Source organism: Lycium barbarum, chromosome 8 (assembly GCF_019175385.1).
Source record: "Lycium barbarum isolate Lr01 chromosome 8, ASM1917538v2, whole genome shotgun sequence".
NCBI classification, from domain to species: domain Eukaryota; kingdom Viridiplantae; phylum Streptophyta; class Magnoliopsida; order Solanales; family Solanaceae; genus Lycium; species Lycium barbarum.
Window position 1 is genome coordinate 100,576,529 of NC_083344.1, and position 17,228 is coordinate 100,593,756.

Sequence of the window (17,228 nt, forward strand, 5' to 3'; positions counted from 1 at the left end):
AGTATTTAACCATCAATTATGTTAAATGAAAAAAAAATGTATTTTTACCTTCAGATGTTATTGATTATAGTTTGTGCATCTAAACTACCTATCAACAAAAAATGAATTGTCTAAACTACATTTCTAATTAGATTTTTTAAGGCAACATACTTGATCATTCTTCACCAAATTTATAAGTAATTTACCGATTATAGTGACATATAATTATTCTTCGGGTGTTATTCTATTGGAGATTCTGACGAGAAGAAGACCAGTGAGGTGCAAAAGAGAAAGTTATTGCTTGCTTGATCATCAAAAACTAATGTTGACAGCTATTGTGACTTTAAATTATCGAAAATGTTAATCTAATTGTAAGTTTTTAGTTTGCTCGTTCTGTAATGACATATCTTCTTGGTTTTAAATTTATTTGTAATCATGTAGCTGTGTTTTTTGGAATATGAAGCCAACATTAGGGGTAATAAAGGCAAAAAGGTATAGAGTAATGCATGTTTCCTGTTGTATCATATGAGATTATACCTCCAGCTAAAGCAAGTAGCTTTTTGTCTTTCCATGTGAACATGCATTTGGCATGTCATTTGAGATTTGTTCATTTTTAGCATATAACCCATATGTTCATGAGTTTGCGATGTACCTATATTCAATCCTAACTATTACTAGCTAACTATGTGGACTTTGTAGAGGATGTACGTGTCTATTATTTGCAGACCCACGTCAACTTAATTTCATGTGCTTGTGCTTTGGTAAAATTTTAATTTCTCTCTGTTTGCATGTCGTTCTTCTCTCTACTTTCTGGTGAGTTCTATTTTTCTGTTCCATTTCTGCTTCTTTGTTTTTGCCACTATTCTGAAGTTGTTTCCATATATTCACAAATTTCATCAATTTCCTCTCTTTTTTCCATTTGAGTTACTCTATCCTCTTTGGCCCTTTCATCTTCACTTCAATTTCTACTTTTGTGGTTTGCTTTCATCAATTTTAGATGGCCATGCTTCTATTGACGTCCTGCTGCTGTTAATTCTTTTCTAGGGAGTTGGAAGGTTTCAAACATTTCTTAAGATTAAAGGAATTCTGGTAAATGAGACTGATTTTTGTTTTTCCTCGTGCACAGTGTGTCGTTTGGGTATTTAGATAACCTAATTTTCTTTGTTTTTGCAAGGGTTGTTTATGGGCCGACAGTGAATAAATTTTGAAGTGAAGTTTGGTTAAGCATTGAAGCCATGGAAGCTGAGAAGATCTATTACAGAGGTTTCTGCCACTGAACTTGCTTATTCACCGGTAAGTGCTACTGTTTTGGGAATTTTAACTCTCTTCCCCCTCCTGCTTTTCCTCTCTACTTTTTTCATTTTTCATTTTGTGATTAGTTTCATCCTTAGGTTTATCTTAAGGTTCAAATTGAAATTAGCGAACAAAGTTGAAGTTGAATCCTGCGGGGTTACGTCAGAATGTCGGCCGTATTTTTCTGCCAATTTGAGTATTTATAGATGCTATGTAAAACTGCATCTGGTTATTTTTTAATTTGCGTTTATCTTTTAGGAAAGAACTGTATTATGAGTTGGAGCTGGAAGGGTCTGAGATGGGGAGAAATTCATAAACAAGATGTATATTCCAAGCAACAGAGTTCAACATAAGATAACTTGGCCAAGATGAATCTATTTGAGGAAGGAGAGAAATAGAAGATGCTTTGCAGGTACATAACATCAGTTCACAATCAGAAATATCTGTGTTTATTGGTGCAGACTTTCTATTTTTTATAAACAAATTGGTTTTGCGCTGACTTAATGTTAGGAAATCAAAAGGAGGAGACATTCCTTTCTACCTCTGTCCAAGAAACAATAGCAATCTATAATGTGGTATAACCGGTACTCATTCACCCCTACTACTTGTGCTCTTATCATATATTTGGTTATTTTAGTTACAGAATAAGCTTGACTACTAAGGCTGAGAAGTGAAGACAAACTGAAACACGACATAGTTAATAAGATTTGTCTCATAAAAAAGGTTTTCTGGTTAGTACTGTTATAAGAGTTTTTGTCTAGAAGACAGTTGTGTTCCAATTGGCTTTCGATGCTAAATGTTGATTTTGACCGTTTGTACCAACGTATTTAACTTGCTTGAGATGTTGGTACCTGATGGGATATTATATCCATTCACAGAGACATCCAGTAATAGGTTCCGTCATGCATTTTTTTGCTAAACGTGGAAAGAAATTATAGGCGTTTTGAAAATAGTTATCGGCCCTTACCATGTATCCAGTTCAAATCATTGCCAGTTTATTCTTGGTATAATTTGAAAGATGCCTAGTATGTAACCATTCTTTTTAGATTTTTTTTTTAACTCTTTAAAGACACGATAGGGTGAAAATCCTTTTGTAGAGAATTAAGCAAAATCCTATTTGCTATACATATTTGGCACCAGCTTGGTGCGTAGCAATGAAGTTTATCTTTCCATCAGAAAAGAAGAAAAGGAAAAAAGACAGACATACCGTAAAAACCAAAAACCTTCAAAGATGGCAAGATGACAGGATGGTGATGAACTGGCATAACCAACAGTTTAGCATCTGTTTTGTAGCAAATAATCGATATACAATTAACCTAAGCTTTGCAACTGTGGACTATTAACATATTTGCATAGTTTCTTACATGCTTTTGTCTGTGAGAACTAAGAACTAGCTTGAGGAAACGGAAGAGTTATCTGACATTTGATGGTTTATTGATGCATGCTTCACGGGACTTTTGTTCTAACATAAATTGATTGTATATTAGGCTATCAGAATTCAATGTTTTACAAAGCTACTTCAACATAATTGAAATTTGCAAACTAAACTTTCAAATTCGTTCTTTTTATTTTTAAATGTTGAGGAAAGAAAAGTACTTCTGTTTTCCTTCTTTTTTTCCTTCTTATAGAGATTTAGAATGTTAAAACTTACTCTGGGGAAAATGACCAATGAAGTGTTGGGAAAATTAAGGTGTTCTTTTGATAATCTCGTGATGTGAATTTGCAGAATAATCCTAATCCCGCTTTAAGAAAGTATAGTTTCAGGTTGAGCCTGAGCTGATATGAATCAATGTATGATAATTGTTTGGTCATAGCTATTGGTTTTTGGCAGATTCTAAATGCAGAAGTGGGCTAAGATCGAGTAGCATGTAAGAGATGATAGTTTGTCTAGCACTATCCGTTTAAGGGGATACTACAAATTACTAAGTGTACTACAAATTACTAAGTGTCAAGTATTTAAGTAGACTTCACTGAAAAGGCTTTTGTATGTATTTATTTTCCCTGTGTGTTAAAATCATTGAGTACATGCTTTTATACCTTTTCAGCTACTCGATATATATCTTTCTATACATGTTTTACCCAGAGGATAGGACACAAGAATCAGGTATTGTGGAAATTATTTACCACTCCATCTGCTTAGAAAAGGCATAAATAAAAAGAGAGTTATGGCAGAGTATATTTGGGATAAAGAATCTACCTCTGTACCCTTTGGTTTTCTTCAATTATATTTGGTGCATTAATCTTCGGTGTTGTGTTCAACCACCTTGGAGACATTTTAGAATTAATACAGCTTTATATAAGAGAAAATTTATTTTGTTATTTGTCCTTTACTTGGCAGGAGGTCAAAGATCATACAATGCATTTTATTCCTTTGTTTTGATGGAATGCCATCTTTAGCTCTTAGATGACTAACCTTGGCACTTTGGCTGTTTTACTATTAGAAAATATGCTAATGCTGTAAAGAGTGCTAACATAATTCATAACACTGCCCAGTGTCTCATACCGTGTCAGGAACTGTTTGAATCTACTCCCAACAACAGTTGAAGCGCTTTCAGAGAAACTATATCCTGAACTTCGTCAAATCTTCTAAGTTGTCAAGTTGTATTTACACAGTTGACAGATCTTTGAGAACGCCTCCATGCTAGGACTATAAACTCACATATGTTTACTGGATTTCTCTAATTTGGTTGATCTTGTGTTTAAAATATATATTTTTCCCGAGAGCATACTTGCCTTTTGATTTTTTAGACATTGAAGGATGCCAGAGTCCATAAGGTAGGTATAATTTGGATGTGTTGGAAGTGAAGTGAACGCTAGGTTATATTTGATTGCTACATGTTTTAATTTTTTTCCAGCGTAATCTATGTTATCAGTTGGAATCTTCAACTTTGTCTTCCATATTTCCCCAGACAATAATGTTTCATACCTGTGGTCTCCTGATTTGTGTTAGAAACCTTGTAATTTATATTTTGCAGGTTAACCCCTTGTAGGAAAAAGTTCAAATCTTTTCATCCTCGATGGTTTCCTCCGTCACATGTATTTGAAGCAGAACATTCATTTAGATGGATGAAAATGGCTTTGCGTTAACAGTAGAAGATATTATTAGTTTGAATATTCTCCCGTTTGTGTAATTGTAACTAAAGTGATAGAATACAAGTACTTTTTATCTATATTGTTGCAGTTCAGTTATAGAGTTACCTTAACTAATTTATTCATCTGTGTTGAACCTTTTTTTTTTTTTGTGATCTTGTAATGCGCACAACTATATCGAGCATACGCCCGTGCTGTGCACGGGCACGAGCCATCTAGCTATTAACCATAAACTACAATTATTACACCAAAAATGGGTCAAAAAAGTTATAAATGCACCTTTGAAAAAATAAATGCACATCGACCTTAAATAAAGTTGAAAAAATGCACATCCAAATATAAATTTCTAGCTAATTTCTTTTTTTCAGTTTTCCTCAAATTGTACAAACAAGGTTTGGTAAATATTAGACGAAACTTAAAAATTCTCGCACTGATATACTTAAAGAACCAAAAGTGCTCATGAATATATAAATTAAGAGACTACTTTAAAAACCTAGGAGCAATTTTTGTTATTGTTAATATTTCTATGTGATTAGACATAATCTTTTCTTTTACTTCCTCCTTTCCATATTAGTGTCCACATTATTAAAATTATCAGTCTCAAAATATTTATCCATTTATAAAATTAAAATAATTTATTAAAGTTTTTTTATTTTGATTTTAATATTAATTGTTTTTAAAATAACCAATATAAATTAGTGTATATTTTACTCGAGAGAGCTAAGAATTATATTATAAAAATATATTTTTATTTATAATTTTTTTAAAAGTACGTAAATGGAAGAGGGGCCGAGTAATATGAGACGCATGGAGTATTGAGTGACGAAAATGTGGTGGGTGTTTAGTCGAGGGCTTGAGGCAATAAAACACATTCTAGAAAATTCCAACAAAATCAAATACTGTGACCTCCATCATCACTGATCACGTTACGCGAACCATTCAAATAGTGACACGTAGCACTACATCAACCCCAACAACATTTTCCCCACTATATAAATAAAAATTTAGGACCTCATCGTCATCTACATATCCGTTCATTTCTAGGGTTTATTGTGATCCCAAATTCTCTCTCTCTCTCTCTCTCTCTCTAGGGTTTTCGCCGCCTCTACCAGAAAAAAATCATGCCTCGTCGTAGCTCTGGTAATTCGATCCACTTTATCTTTTAAAATTTAATTCAGATCTACTTTCATCTATTTCGTTTTTTTTTTTTAGGGTTTTTTCCTGTTAATTTTCTGATGTTTGGTTACTTCTGGAAATTGAAACGGAAATGGATTCAATTTACAGTGAAATCGAAGGATTAATCATATTGACTTATTTGTTCGTATTTGGATGCAACTGATTTGATTCATCATAAAGTTTTGATTTTTCTTTCTATTTGAGTTAATACATGCTTCTACGACATAAAGAATTATTCCTTACGTCCCAAAAAGAATGACTGTATTAGTATTTGGGAAGACAAATAGTAATTGTGATTATACTAGTTGTAAATCCTAAATATGTTGCTATTGTATTGAAACAGATTAGGGGTGTGTTTGTTATGAAGGAAAATATTCTTCATGGAATATGTTTTCCTAAATAATGTTTTCTTGGAAAACAAGTGGGGTTCTTACTAAAGAATATAATTTCTAGAGCATGTATAGGTGATCTAACAAAACATTACGATGGGTGTGGGTGTGGGGGTGGGGGGTAGGATGGTGGAGGGGTGGGAGTTGGGTCTGTCGGGTGGGGTGGGGAGAAGATTAAATGAATTTGAATTATTATGGAATGTGTTTTTTCTACTTTCATTAGGGAACTTTCCTCATTTTTAAGGAATTGTTTTCTAAAGTATTTTGACCAATTTCAGAATGTTTTCCGACATACCAAAGACACCCTTGATGCTTTGAACCCCCTCATTCCTTTGGCGGTGGACTGGATACATGCTTTTCTCTCTTAGAACTTGCGAGTATGCTTATCTAATGGGGAAAACTGTAGAAGGTTTGAGTATTGATACAATGCTCTTTTTTCTCTTAGAGCTTGAATGTATGCTCTTCTAGTGAAGAAAACTGTAAACGGTTTAGATATTGATACGGTATTTGCTGCCTTATTAGTAGTTATTTTTTGTGGCTTAATCATATGACAGTTAAATAATCTCAATTGAGCATATATTAGGTGGATGTCCTTGTAGAGAAATATAGCAGAAGAAAGGTAAATCGGGAAGACCTTCTGCTAGCCCAAGATCGTTAACTAAGATCGGAAGATTCAACTAAAGAAGAGGAAGCTATGAAAAGGAAAAGTTTACTTGAATTGGCTTGAAGTGGGTTGTGTTGGGTTAACTTGGCTTGTATTGGTAGTATTAGCTTACAATTGGGGTTGGTTACAAATGACTAAGGTCACCCTATTTATAGTTGTGTATGGATGATTCTAGACATGATCCTATTTAAAAAGATCTAGACAATTCTATCCTCTTCTATAATTATCTAAGATTCTAGAGCATCTAAATTTTTCTTAAGTAAACTAAATATCTAAGATTCTAGAGCATCTAGATTTTTCTTAAGTAAACTAAATATCTAAGATAGTCCAATATAACCTTCTAGATTATCTTCTAATATCTATGATATTTATTCTTCCAAAAAATTAACTTTAATATTTCACACTCTCCCTTAAAGTAATTTTTTGGAAGCTATCCTGAACTTGTCGTGGAAGAACTTAGACGAATCGTTTGGACGTGCCTTGGTGAAGATCTCAGCAATGTTTTCCCGACACTTCTTCCTTCTTCAAATGATGATGGTTTTCCGCTGATAATTGGGCCTCCAAAGAAACATGAATACGTCTTGATAAAATTTTCATCTCTGTAGCGGGCAGTCTTGCCACTATTTCTTTTTGGCCTTTGCGAACCACGTGAATCATCTTCATGCTGAATTTTACATTCTTGAGTTTCCAAACTCCCGCTTTCTCTTAGCTCCTTAACAATTGTGTTATCTGGAGAAATACCTGAGTCGGTGATGATCTGACCATTAATTTCCTGCGAAGACTCAGCACTACCGTAGGATCCACCACCAGATTCCTTTTTCAGCTCCTCAATGAACTGTTTGTCAGCTTCAGAGCATCCGAGAACCATATTATCTGTCTCTCCATATGAAATTGAGCCTTCAAGGTCAACCTCTTCATTTATTTGATTGTCGGCTTCTCCATCTGCTTCTAGTATTTGATCCGAGCTAGTGATTGACTTTGATACGGCAGATGATTGACCAGAGACTTCAACTTCCACTACAACTCCCTCAATGCTTTCTCCAGAATGGTCACCATTGTCATATATAGTTTCAGAAACTTCATGCTCCGGTTCTACTTCAACACCCTCTACGTCCAGACTTTTATTACCAGTTTCAGGATCTGCTTCGTTGATTTCCTCGGTAGCAGCTACCACGTCACTAGTCTGAACGTCTTTGGAATCTTCTTGCTTTTTGATGACACCAGTGTCTTCCTTCTCCACGTGATGGACTGTATTATTTGCTGTCACAATGACATCACCCATTATTTTCTTGGAAGTTGAAAAATTTAGATTCATCTTCAGTGAGATGGTGCCCACATCCTGAATCCACGATCCAGCCTCTTTCGAAATTGAGAGAAGCCAAGGCATCTACTACTCGAGTCTCAGCTACAAAGCACCTTCCCCAATCTTCTTCTTCAGGAGCTCTCTCAGTTTGAGCCATGTAGCTTTCCTTGGCTCGGCAAAATCTTTTTATGTGTCCTACTTCACCACATCGATAACATTTAATAGTCTTCTTACCATTATTAGAAGACTCTTCCTTTTGTCTTGGCGAGCTTGACCCCTCATGGAATTGAGAATGTGTCATCTCTTTTGAGCCACTTCGCTTTTGTCTTCCTTTAAAATTCCTCTTGTCAGCTACAAGAGCATTTCCTTCCCCTTCTTTGATAGACACACTAGCCATCTGTTTGGCTAGTAGCTCCTGTGATGACAACAAATTCTCAAACTCCTCCAAGGATGGTTGTTGAGCCCATCCTTGAATTGATGTAACAAAAGGAATATATTCTTTCTTCAAACCACGAATGATAATTCTTCTCATTCGTGCTTCAGAGATAGTCTCATCCGGATTTAATAATGAGATCTCTGAACATAAGTTCTTAATCTTCAAAAAATATTCGGCAATAGAAAGATTACCTTGAATGGTGTTAGCCAATTCATTCTCCAAGATCTGTAGCCGCGCTTCATCCTTCTTGTTGGGTCCTCCATATCTCATGAGCTGATTTGCACCTAATAATATGATCAAACAAGTTGTGAGAAATGGACCTCTTCAGGATGAACTCCGCCTTCGCATTAATTTGCTTCCACTTCTTGCATGCGTCGCTATTTTTCGCTCCGTCAATAGAAGGACTTGTGTAACTATCATTAACAACATCCCACAAATCCTCTCCCACAAGGTATGACTCCATACATGTCTTCCATACCTTGTAATTGGACTGATTCAACAACTCCATCCCCAGTCCATTAACACGGCCGCTTAAATCCATATAGAGAAACCAGCTGAATCTACCTCTAACCCGATCTTGAAATAAAATTCAGAAGCCAACTACAGCTATGGCTCTGATACCATATAGAGAAATATAGCAGAAGAAAGGTAAATCGGGAAGACCTTCTGCTAGCCCAAGATCGTTAACTAAGATCGGAAGATTCAACTAAAGAAGAGGAAGCTATGAAAAGGAAAAGTTTACTTGAATTGGCTTGAAGTGGGTTGTGTTGGGTTAACTTGGCTTGTATTGGTAGTATTAGCTTACAATTGGGGTTGGTTACAAATGACTAAGGTCACCCTATTTATAGTTGTGTATGGATGATTCTAGACATGATCCTATTTAAAAAGATCTAGACAATTCTATCCTCTTCTATAATTATCTAAGATTCTAGAGCATCTAGATTTTTCTTAAGAACTAAATATCTAAGATAGTCCAATATAACCTTCTAGATTATCTTCTAATATCTATGATATTTATTCTTTCAAAAAATTAACTTTAATATTTCACAGTCCTTTCTGCTAAGGCTGATCGTATTTTTGGCTTTGTGGGCTTAGAAGAAAATAAGTTTCAGTTGCATTGAAAAGCTAATTGCTGCATCGATCCTTTGCATTAGCATTCTCACATTTATGGTTATGTAGACTATTTTTATTTTCTAATTGTGTCCTCTTGATTTGTGTATCTGGTATTAGACCAGAAAGTTTGACATGAGATTCAACAATTGCTAAAAGGAATGGAATTTAGAGTGAGTTTCTTAAGGAAGACAGGGTAGAACGCCGGCAGAATTTCTTAAATCCTCAACTATAGGAATATTGTTTTAATTGTGTTGTTCTTCCTGTTCGATGTATAGGATTGAGGTAGTAATCTTTTTCCAGTTGTCTTTGGAATATGGTTTCTATCCAATTCTGTAATATAATTGCCATGTTAGTTGATTGCTCTAGTTCATCTTAATTCTCCTTACCACTTGTGCTGTAGTCTTCTGTTGTAATTCATTCTTCGCTAAAGGATAAAAGGGCAACCAATGTCAAAAAAGGGATAAAAGGGTAACTTCTTGCACCCCTTATATTCTGGTTGATGATTTTTGATTTTCCTTGTTTTGTTACTTAGGAAGATCTGCTCCTCGTCCTGCGCCTCGTGCGGCCCCTCGTCCTGCTCCAGCCCCAGGTTGGTTTCCTTGGTAGTCAGACTTTTAGTTCTTGGCAACTTATTCATGTCTTTGGTCGATGTGGTTTGATCTTCCTTTAATCGTGCATTTTCATAATCTATCTCATTTTTGCAGTTCAACATGCTCCCCCACCAGCTCCCATGCAAAGTAGTGGTGGTGGCATGCTTAGTGGTATTGGTTCTACCATAGCTCAAGGTATGAGTATATCCTGCAGTATGTAGATAACTTAAATCACAGTTGGTCAATTGTTTTTTGTTGGGGAAAGCTGCTTAAAGATGTCTCGTCTGATATGTTTTACAGGGATGGCCTTCGGTACTGGAAGTGCTGTGGCACACAGGGCTGTAGATTCTGTTATGGGCCCACGCACCATTCAACATGAAACTGTCGCTGCTGAGGCAGCTGCTGCTGCTCCAGCGGCCACTACAAGCGGTGCAGGTTCTGATGCTTGCAGTATGCACAATAAAGCATTCCAAGACGTATGTGTTAATTTCAAACCTTTTAACTAATAATTTGCAAATTGGAAGTTCTATCAGCCTTCAAGTCAGTATGACCTGTCTTGTTTTCACAAGAAGATTCTGATGATGCGATTTTTGTGGTTCAACTTGCAGTGCATTAACAGCTCCGGAAGTGACATTGGCAAGTGTCAGTTCTACATGGACATGTTGTCCGAGTGCAGGAGGAACTCAATGCTGAATGCTTAAGCTTGTTGGTTGGGTGTCAATTTAATATTTTTGAACTCCATTCTTAATCCGATTGTTGAAACAATGATGATATTATGATCAAGAACTAGCTGGCTTTTGGCAAGTGAATTGGTTCTTGATATGCTGTTCCCCTAATAATTATAGGCTTGAGCCTGAAGTATTGGGACTTCTATAGACCTGTCTATGATACTATATTTCAGTTCGCTTTTTATGCCATGATGCATCTGCCTTTGGCTTAATTAGTTACTATCCAATTCTTACTATATGAGAACTCCCAAGTCCTTCTGTGAGTATAATTCAATTGACTAACTAGTTGAAAAATGCATGAAACTAAATATCAGATTCTAGATTGTGTGCCTACTTGATTGCAGGGCTGGGCATAAATACCGAAAATTGAAAAATCGAATCGAATTGAACCGAAACTTTAACAAACCGAACTAGTTTGGTTCAGTGTTTGGTGTTCACCTTTAAAAAATTAAAACTGAAATAGTCGAATCGAAGTTTGATAAAATTGAATCGAAAAATCAAACACATTGAAATTTAATACATTACCCAAAAAGATTAAAATAATTCAGTCTTATTAAGTTTAAAGTCAAAAAAATTCAATTGTAATCAATTCTCTTTTGCATTTGTATTTCTAATTTTCTACTTCAGTTGAGAAAATTAAATATGTTAAGGAAGACAATTAGGATGTGTCTTTAGGATTAATGTATGTCCTTTATGTGTTTTTTAATTATTCTGTATGTATAGTAATCCTATATCATGGTTATAGTTTTTTATTTTTGTATATTCTGTTTGTTTGATTTTGATTTTAATTTATCAGTTTTATGTTTTATTGCTTTTGAGAGTATGAATTAGCGTCAAGGGAATCGCTTCTAATACATATCAAAAAAACCAAATTGAAAAAACCGAAACCGAATCGAACCGAACTTTAAAAAATCGAAACCGAAAGAACCGAACCGAACTAGTTTGATTCGGTGTTCGGTGTCCACCTTAAAAAAACCGAACCCGAAATAGCCAAACCGAAATTTGATAAAACCGAACCGCAAAACCGAACGCCAAACCGAACCGAAAAACCGAACGCCAACCCCTACCTGATTGCTGTTATTGTCCTTGGGTTATCTTTTCTGCCAATCATTTCCATGAAATTCAAGTGCAGCTATGTATAACTCTCTGCTTGGGGGAGTTCTATCTTAAATAGACTTTCCGTATTAGAAATACGATGACTCAATTGAAAATACATAAAAAAGCTCTCAGAACAAGGATCATGTTCAAAACCCTGTCTGTTAGTGCTATGTCTATTATTAGCTGGCATGGGTTCTGAAAACAATAGTATTCAGCCTCTATTCCCATTTTGAGAGGTATTTAGAGTTATTTATACCTATGCTAATTAGTCGCCAGTTAGTGCGGTGTTCTTAAATGGTTTGTTTATATTCAACTGATCCTGAATTAAATAATCAGAGGTTTGTTACAAAGAGTTGGATTCCTTTCCTATATGGTGCGTCCGCATCATTATGACCGCGTTGAGTCAATTTGTTATGGTAATTTGCCCCTCTGCTTATTTCTCAAGTAATTTGTAGTGGAATGATGTGTGTTGAGTAACCTTGCCAGTTGCTTTGTTCGCAGTTCTTAACAGCTAACAAGTATAATGACTCTAAACTTTCCTTGCGGCTTTAATTTGGTCCTACTAATAGGCCTACCTTGGGTTTAAAAACTACTCAATCAGTAAAACAAGCAAATTAACACGCAAAGGTAGAGGTAGTTATTAAACTTGTACTCTAGTTGCAATCTAATAGTGATGTTACTTCATGTGAGGCCACTTTGATTTACGTTCCATGGCTATTCAGCGACCAATTCAAGAACCAAGACGTGTTTCTAAAAGTTAAAACTATCTTTCCAGATTTACTTGTGCCTAGGCAAAAACATCTTTTGGTCAACCCTAATAAACCACATCTCTGACAACGAGAACCCTGGACTAAAATTTAGGAGGAATTTTTACACTCAATTATTCGGCCAAAGCTTATTATCAAAATGGATCATATTTGTCAATCCTTATTCGGATTGGTCCATAGTATATTATGTGAACGTCAGTACTAAAAACATTACCCCTAAGTTTCTTCTTTAATTCGGCCGCCTCTTGATTGTTAATTACATACTCGATTTGTTATTTTGTTAGGCGCTAAAATAGTGGTTAAGAGTAACGTTTTTGCAATATTCAAGCGGTGAAAAAGGTAAATCACTATTGTCGATCAAGCTTGAAGTACTGGTTTGTGAATTTCAAATATGATTTTGTGAGAAATTTTTAGAGTGGGTGTCGTTTATACTCGTTAAAAACATGTCTTAAGAGATTATCTACAAGATTTTGAAGTCATTTAGTAGAGAGTTGAAATGGGATTTTCGACAAGAATTGCGACTGAAAATTGCACAGAGAATTCATCACTATAGTTAGCGATGTGTTAACACTCTAATATAAGGTAATTATATTACAAAGGTAAGTACACTCAAACTATGGCAAGAAAATGGATCACGCAAGTATAAACTAAATAACATGGCTACGTTAGGACAAAGTACTGTGCTAGGCTGCATATTTTTTTAAATTCACCAATTTGGAAGCTAGTTATTAAAACCTAAGGAAGGTTTAGATAATGGTCTTGATGTTGTAAGTTACATGTATTTTAGTTTGTTGTTAATTTGGGTCAGAGCTGTCTAAGTAATACTTCATCTATCCCAATTTATGTGATATTTCTTTTAGTCTGTCTAAAAAAAAGTACATTTTTATATTTAAAAATAAATTAACTAAAAACTTTATTTTTACTCTTAATAAAATAATTTACAATAACATAAATATTTATGACTTATTTTAGACTATAATTTCAAAAAAATTTCTAGCAACAGTTTGAATAAAGATAAGTATTTAAATAGTCATATATTTAGTTTTATGTGGTTAAATAAAATATCCGGATAAGTTTTAATGTCTGTGTATGTGTTTGTCAAAAAAATAAAAAAAAATAAAGAAGATATTTGCCTAGTCAATATAGTACAACAAAGGAAAGCAAATTCTGGAAAAAACAAACCTGACCTCTTCAATAATAAGTCATCAACCATTTAAACAGTGACACGCACCATACAACAACAACAACAACAACAACCCAGTGAAATCCCACAACGTGGGGTCTGGGGAGGGTAGAGTGTACGCAGACCTTACTCCTACCAAGGTAGGATGGCTGTTTCCGAGAGACCCTCGACTCAATAAAAAACATAACAAGAGGTCGAGTGACACGCACCATGATGGAAGAATAAACTGATGACAAAAGTCTCCTAATTAGAAATGGTCCAAGGTCAAACTTGTTTTAAAAATGTGATTAACTTAAGTTGGGATTGAATTATAATTTTAAAACTTATAATCATTTACAAAATACATAAAAGCCCACACACATTATACAAAAACTTCTTCCAAACCACTTCCCCCCACGACCCCAACTACTTCTTCATTTTATTTCAAAAAAAAAAAGGCAGTTCCTCAGGCGGCAAAAAACCGGCGACCACCATTGTTGCTGCTGCTCGTTCCTCTCTCTCCATTGCTGCTGCTTCCTCATCGTTGCTGCTGCTCATTTCTCTCTCTCTCTCTCTCTCTCTCTCTCCATTGCTGCTGCTTCTCTATTCATTCTCAGGTAAAGTTTTTCTTTCACTTGGTTCAAAAGTTAGGGTTTTGAAATCAGAGTGTGAAAATGATGATTTTGGTTAGAGAAGATGAAGAAGAATATGGGTTAGTCTTGAATGTTGTTTGTTTTGTTGTAGTTTCGGGTATTTGTTGCACTTGTTGAGGTTTGTGAGTTTGTAAATAGTGGTTGTGGTTGTGAAATTATGGTTTTGGTGCTGTTTTTGTTCTTCTTCTCCTTGTTTTAAAAAAAAAGGCTTGCAATTTTGTTGATGTTTTCCAACAACTGAGGTTACCTGTTGCAGCAAATTCAGCACTTGTTTGACAGTTGCAAACATCTGCTGAGGTTGCATGGTTAAAAAACCCCTATTTGGTGTATTTTGTTTAAGTTGTGAGTGAGATTTGTGATGGTTGTGTGTTTGTAGTGAAACATAGATGTTTTGTAGTTAAATTTAGATGTTTTTGCTGTCGTTGTTGCTGTCATGGTATGGTTTAGGAAAAGTTTTGATTTTATCCAACAACTGTTGGATAAAATCAAAACAATTGTTGAGGTTTTTGCTGCAACTGAAGCACTTGTTGCAGCATATTAACAAGATGTTGTAAAAAATCAAAACAGTTGCTAAGTTGTTGCTACTGTTTTTCTATTTCCAACAGCTTAAGATTCTGCTGCAACAAGTAATAAGTTGTTGCAACATATTCTTAATCTGTTGCAACAACTTATTACTTGTTGCAACATATTCCTTTTCCCTTTTTACGGTGAATGTTGCACTAATCAATTAAAACTATTTTTCTATCTCTTGTGTGTAGATAAAATGGCTCTAGTTAAAAGAAAAAGAGAGAAACCAACTGAGGGAGAAAGTAGTAAAAGAGCCAAGGTGCAAACACTATTAGATAAACTTGTGACTGCTATTTGTCAATCAACAAATCTAGAGGAAAGAGTTAGTGAAACTGGGGCTTCAGAAAGAGAGGAAACCCACGAAACCTCTGTTGGGCATGAAGAAGAAAGTGACAAAAATGAACAAAGTGAAGAAACTAGAGAAGAAAGTGAAAAAGATGATGAAAAATCTGCTGAAGGAGATGAAGAAAATGAAGAAAATGCTGAAGGAGATGAAGAAGAAGGAGATGAAGGAGGTGAAGAAGATGCAGAAACTGAAAAGGGTAATGAAGAAAAAGAAGAAGAATCAACAGATCAGACCTTGGCCGAGTTAAAAAGAAAAAGGAAACATAATGTGGATGCCAATCTTGTTGAGTCTTCTAGACCTTCCATTGACGAGGTCGTCAAGAGTTTCAACATTGAAAAGTATGGCGTGACGATGCCGCTGAATGGAAATAATGATTTTTCCGGTGATTTTGTGGTTAGATCAAGCATGGGCAAGGGCTTTGACACCTTTAGGGGCATTCTCCGGCAGCAGGGGTTGGAGAATTTCTTTAGGGCTAGTTGCTTTTGGCTCTATTTAGCTTTGCCTGAAAATACCGGTGCCCGATTTCAAATGACAATGGTGTCTGAGCTTTTGAAGCGTAGGATTATTTGTGATAGAAAGGATGAGGTTTGGATCAATTACTATGGCATGCCGATTTGTTTTGGCATGAAGGAGTTTGCCATAGTTACTAGATTGAGATGTTATCTTTGCGAGCCTCTTCCTACTGTTGTATTAACCAAGCCAGCCTGGACTCCCAAGGCAGCCAAGAAACCAAAGGGTTCCAAAGCTAAGAATGATGTCTCTTTGGTAAACTTAGTGGGAAAGAGCTACATTCAAAAGAAATTGTTGCATGATTTGGAGTCCAAAACTTTCTCAAAAAAGCACAAGGAGGCACTGTGCTTAGTTTGGTTTGTGCACAATGTTCTTTGGGCAAGAGACGTAAACAACAACGTACCGCTTGGATTGATTAAACTTGCTGAGGACTATGATGCCTTCAACAACTATGCCTGGGGTTTTAAAAGCTTTAGCTTGACTGTTGAATATTTGATGAAGGATTTGAAGCCAAGGGGGAAGACACAAAACCTATATGGCTTCCCTTGGGATTTCATGGTAAATTTTCTTCAATGTTTTTTCTTTCTTTCTTTCTTTCTTTTTTTTTTTTTTTTTTTTTTTTTTTTTTGTCTTTCAATCACTATTTTGATTTTTGATGGCATCTTTTTTTCTAGGCTTGGGCATTTGAAGCTATTCCCTCACCTCAGGCATCAAGTCAAGGAATACTCCGAAGAAGTTACCTATCCAAGAATTCTTAGATGGCTCACTGCCAGGAACAACACAAAATTGAGTGTTGACCTTTTCAACCCCCCTAAGGAAGCTGTAACCATTAGAACACAACAAATGACTAGTTGTTGCAACAGCTTTTGTAATCTGCTGCAACAACACATGCACCTGTTGGACAATGTCCAACAGATGATTAACCTGTTGCAATAAGTTACCCAACAGATGAATCTGTTATAACATGCAACTAGTTTTTTACAACAGATGAGTAACCTGCTGCAACAAGTTACCCATCTGTTGGAAAATGTCCAACAGATGAGATACCTGCTGCAACAAGTTACCTATCTGTTGGACATTGTCCAACAGATGTGTAACCTTTTGCAACAACCTGATAACTTATTTTAAATAGGTTTTGCTTTTTATGATTTAGCACCATTTTGATATATCTACTTTCTTGTTGAAGCTTGTGAACCCATGGCTTGTCCTAAATATAAGAGAGTTGGAGATGCCATGCCTTGTCACCTTTGTGCCCATAGAATCTGTGCCTGACAGATTGATTGATAGGTTCAAAGGGGAATTGGCTGGAGTGACAGCCATCACTAGGGTTTATGATGTTGTTGCTGGTAGTGGTAGTCATGTTG

The 17,228-nt window shown here is 35.5% G+C and overlaps 1 protein-coding gene and 1 long non-coding RNA gene across 3 annotated transcripts; both read left to right on the top strand.

Annotated features, from left to right (window-relative positions):
• Positions 1–605: 605 nt before the first annotated feature.
• LOC132605181 (uncharacterized) lies at positions 606–4,487 on the top strand. Of its 2 annotated transcripts, none has more exons than XR_009569090.1 (4): positions 606–1,068; positions 1,154–1,272; positions 1,531–1,684; positions 1,783–4,487. It is a non-coding gene; the product is annotated as an uncharacterized LOC132605181 (long non-coding RNA). The 2 variants fall into 2 exon arrangements; XR_009569089.1 differs by having other exon boundaries at positions 614–1,068; positions 3,104–4,487.
• An 852-nt stretch (positions 4,488–5,339) lies between these two features.
• On the top strand, positions 5,340–10,973 carry LOC132606436 (uncharacterized protein C6C3.02c-like). Its single transcript, XM_060319933.1, has 5 exons — positions 5,340–5,502; positions 9,976–10,032; positions 10,148–10,228; positions 10,334–10,509; positions 10,642–10,973. Exons 1-5 carry the CDS (start codon positions 5,484–5,486, stop codon positions 10,732–10,734), a joined length of 426 nt encoding a protein of 141 aa, XP_060175916.1. The 5' UTR covers positions 5,340–5,483; the 3' UTR covers positions 10,735–10,973.
• Positions 10,974–17,228: the final 6,255 nt, after the last annotated feature.

Excerpts from the sequence above, each read along its gene's own strand:
- LOC132606436 (XM_060319933.1), top strand. Across the intron at positions 10,033-10,147 it reads TCGTCCTGCTCCAGCCCCAG|TTCAACATGCTCCCCCACCA; the intron begins GTTGGTTTCCTT and ends TCATTTTTGCAG. Across the intron at positions 10,229-10,333 it reads TGGTTCTACCATAGCTCAAG|GGATGGCCTTCGGTACTGGA; the intron begins GTATGAGTATAT and ends TATGTTTTACAG.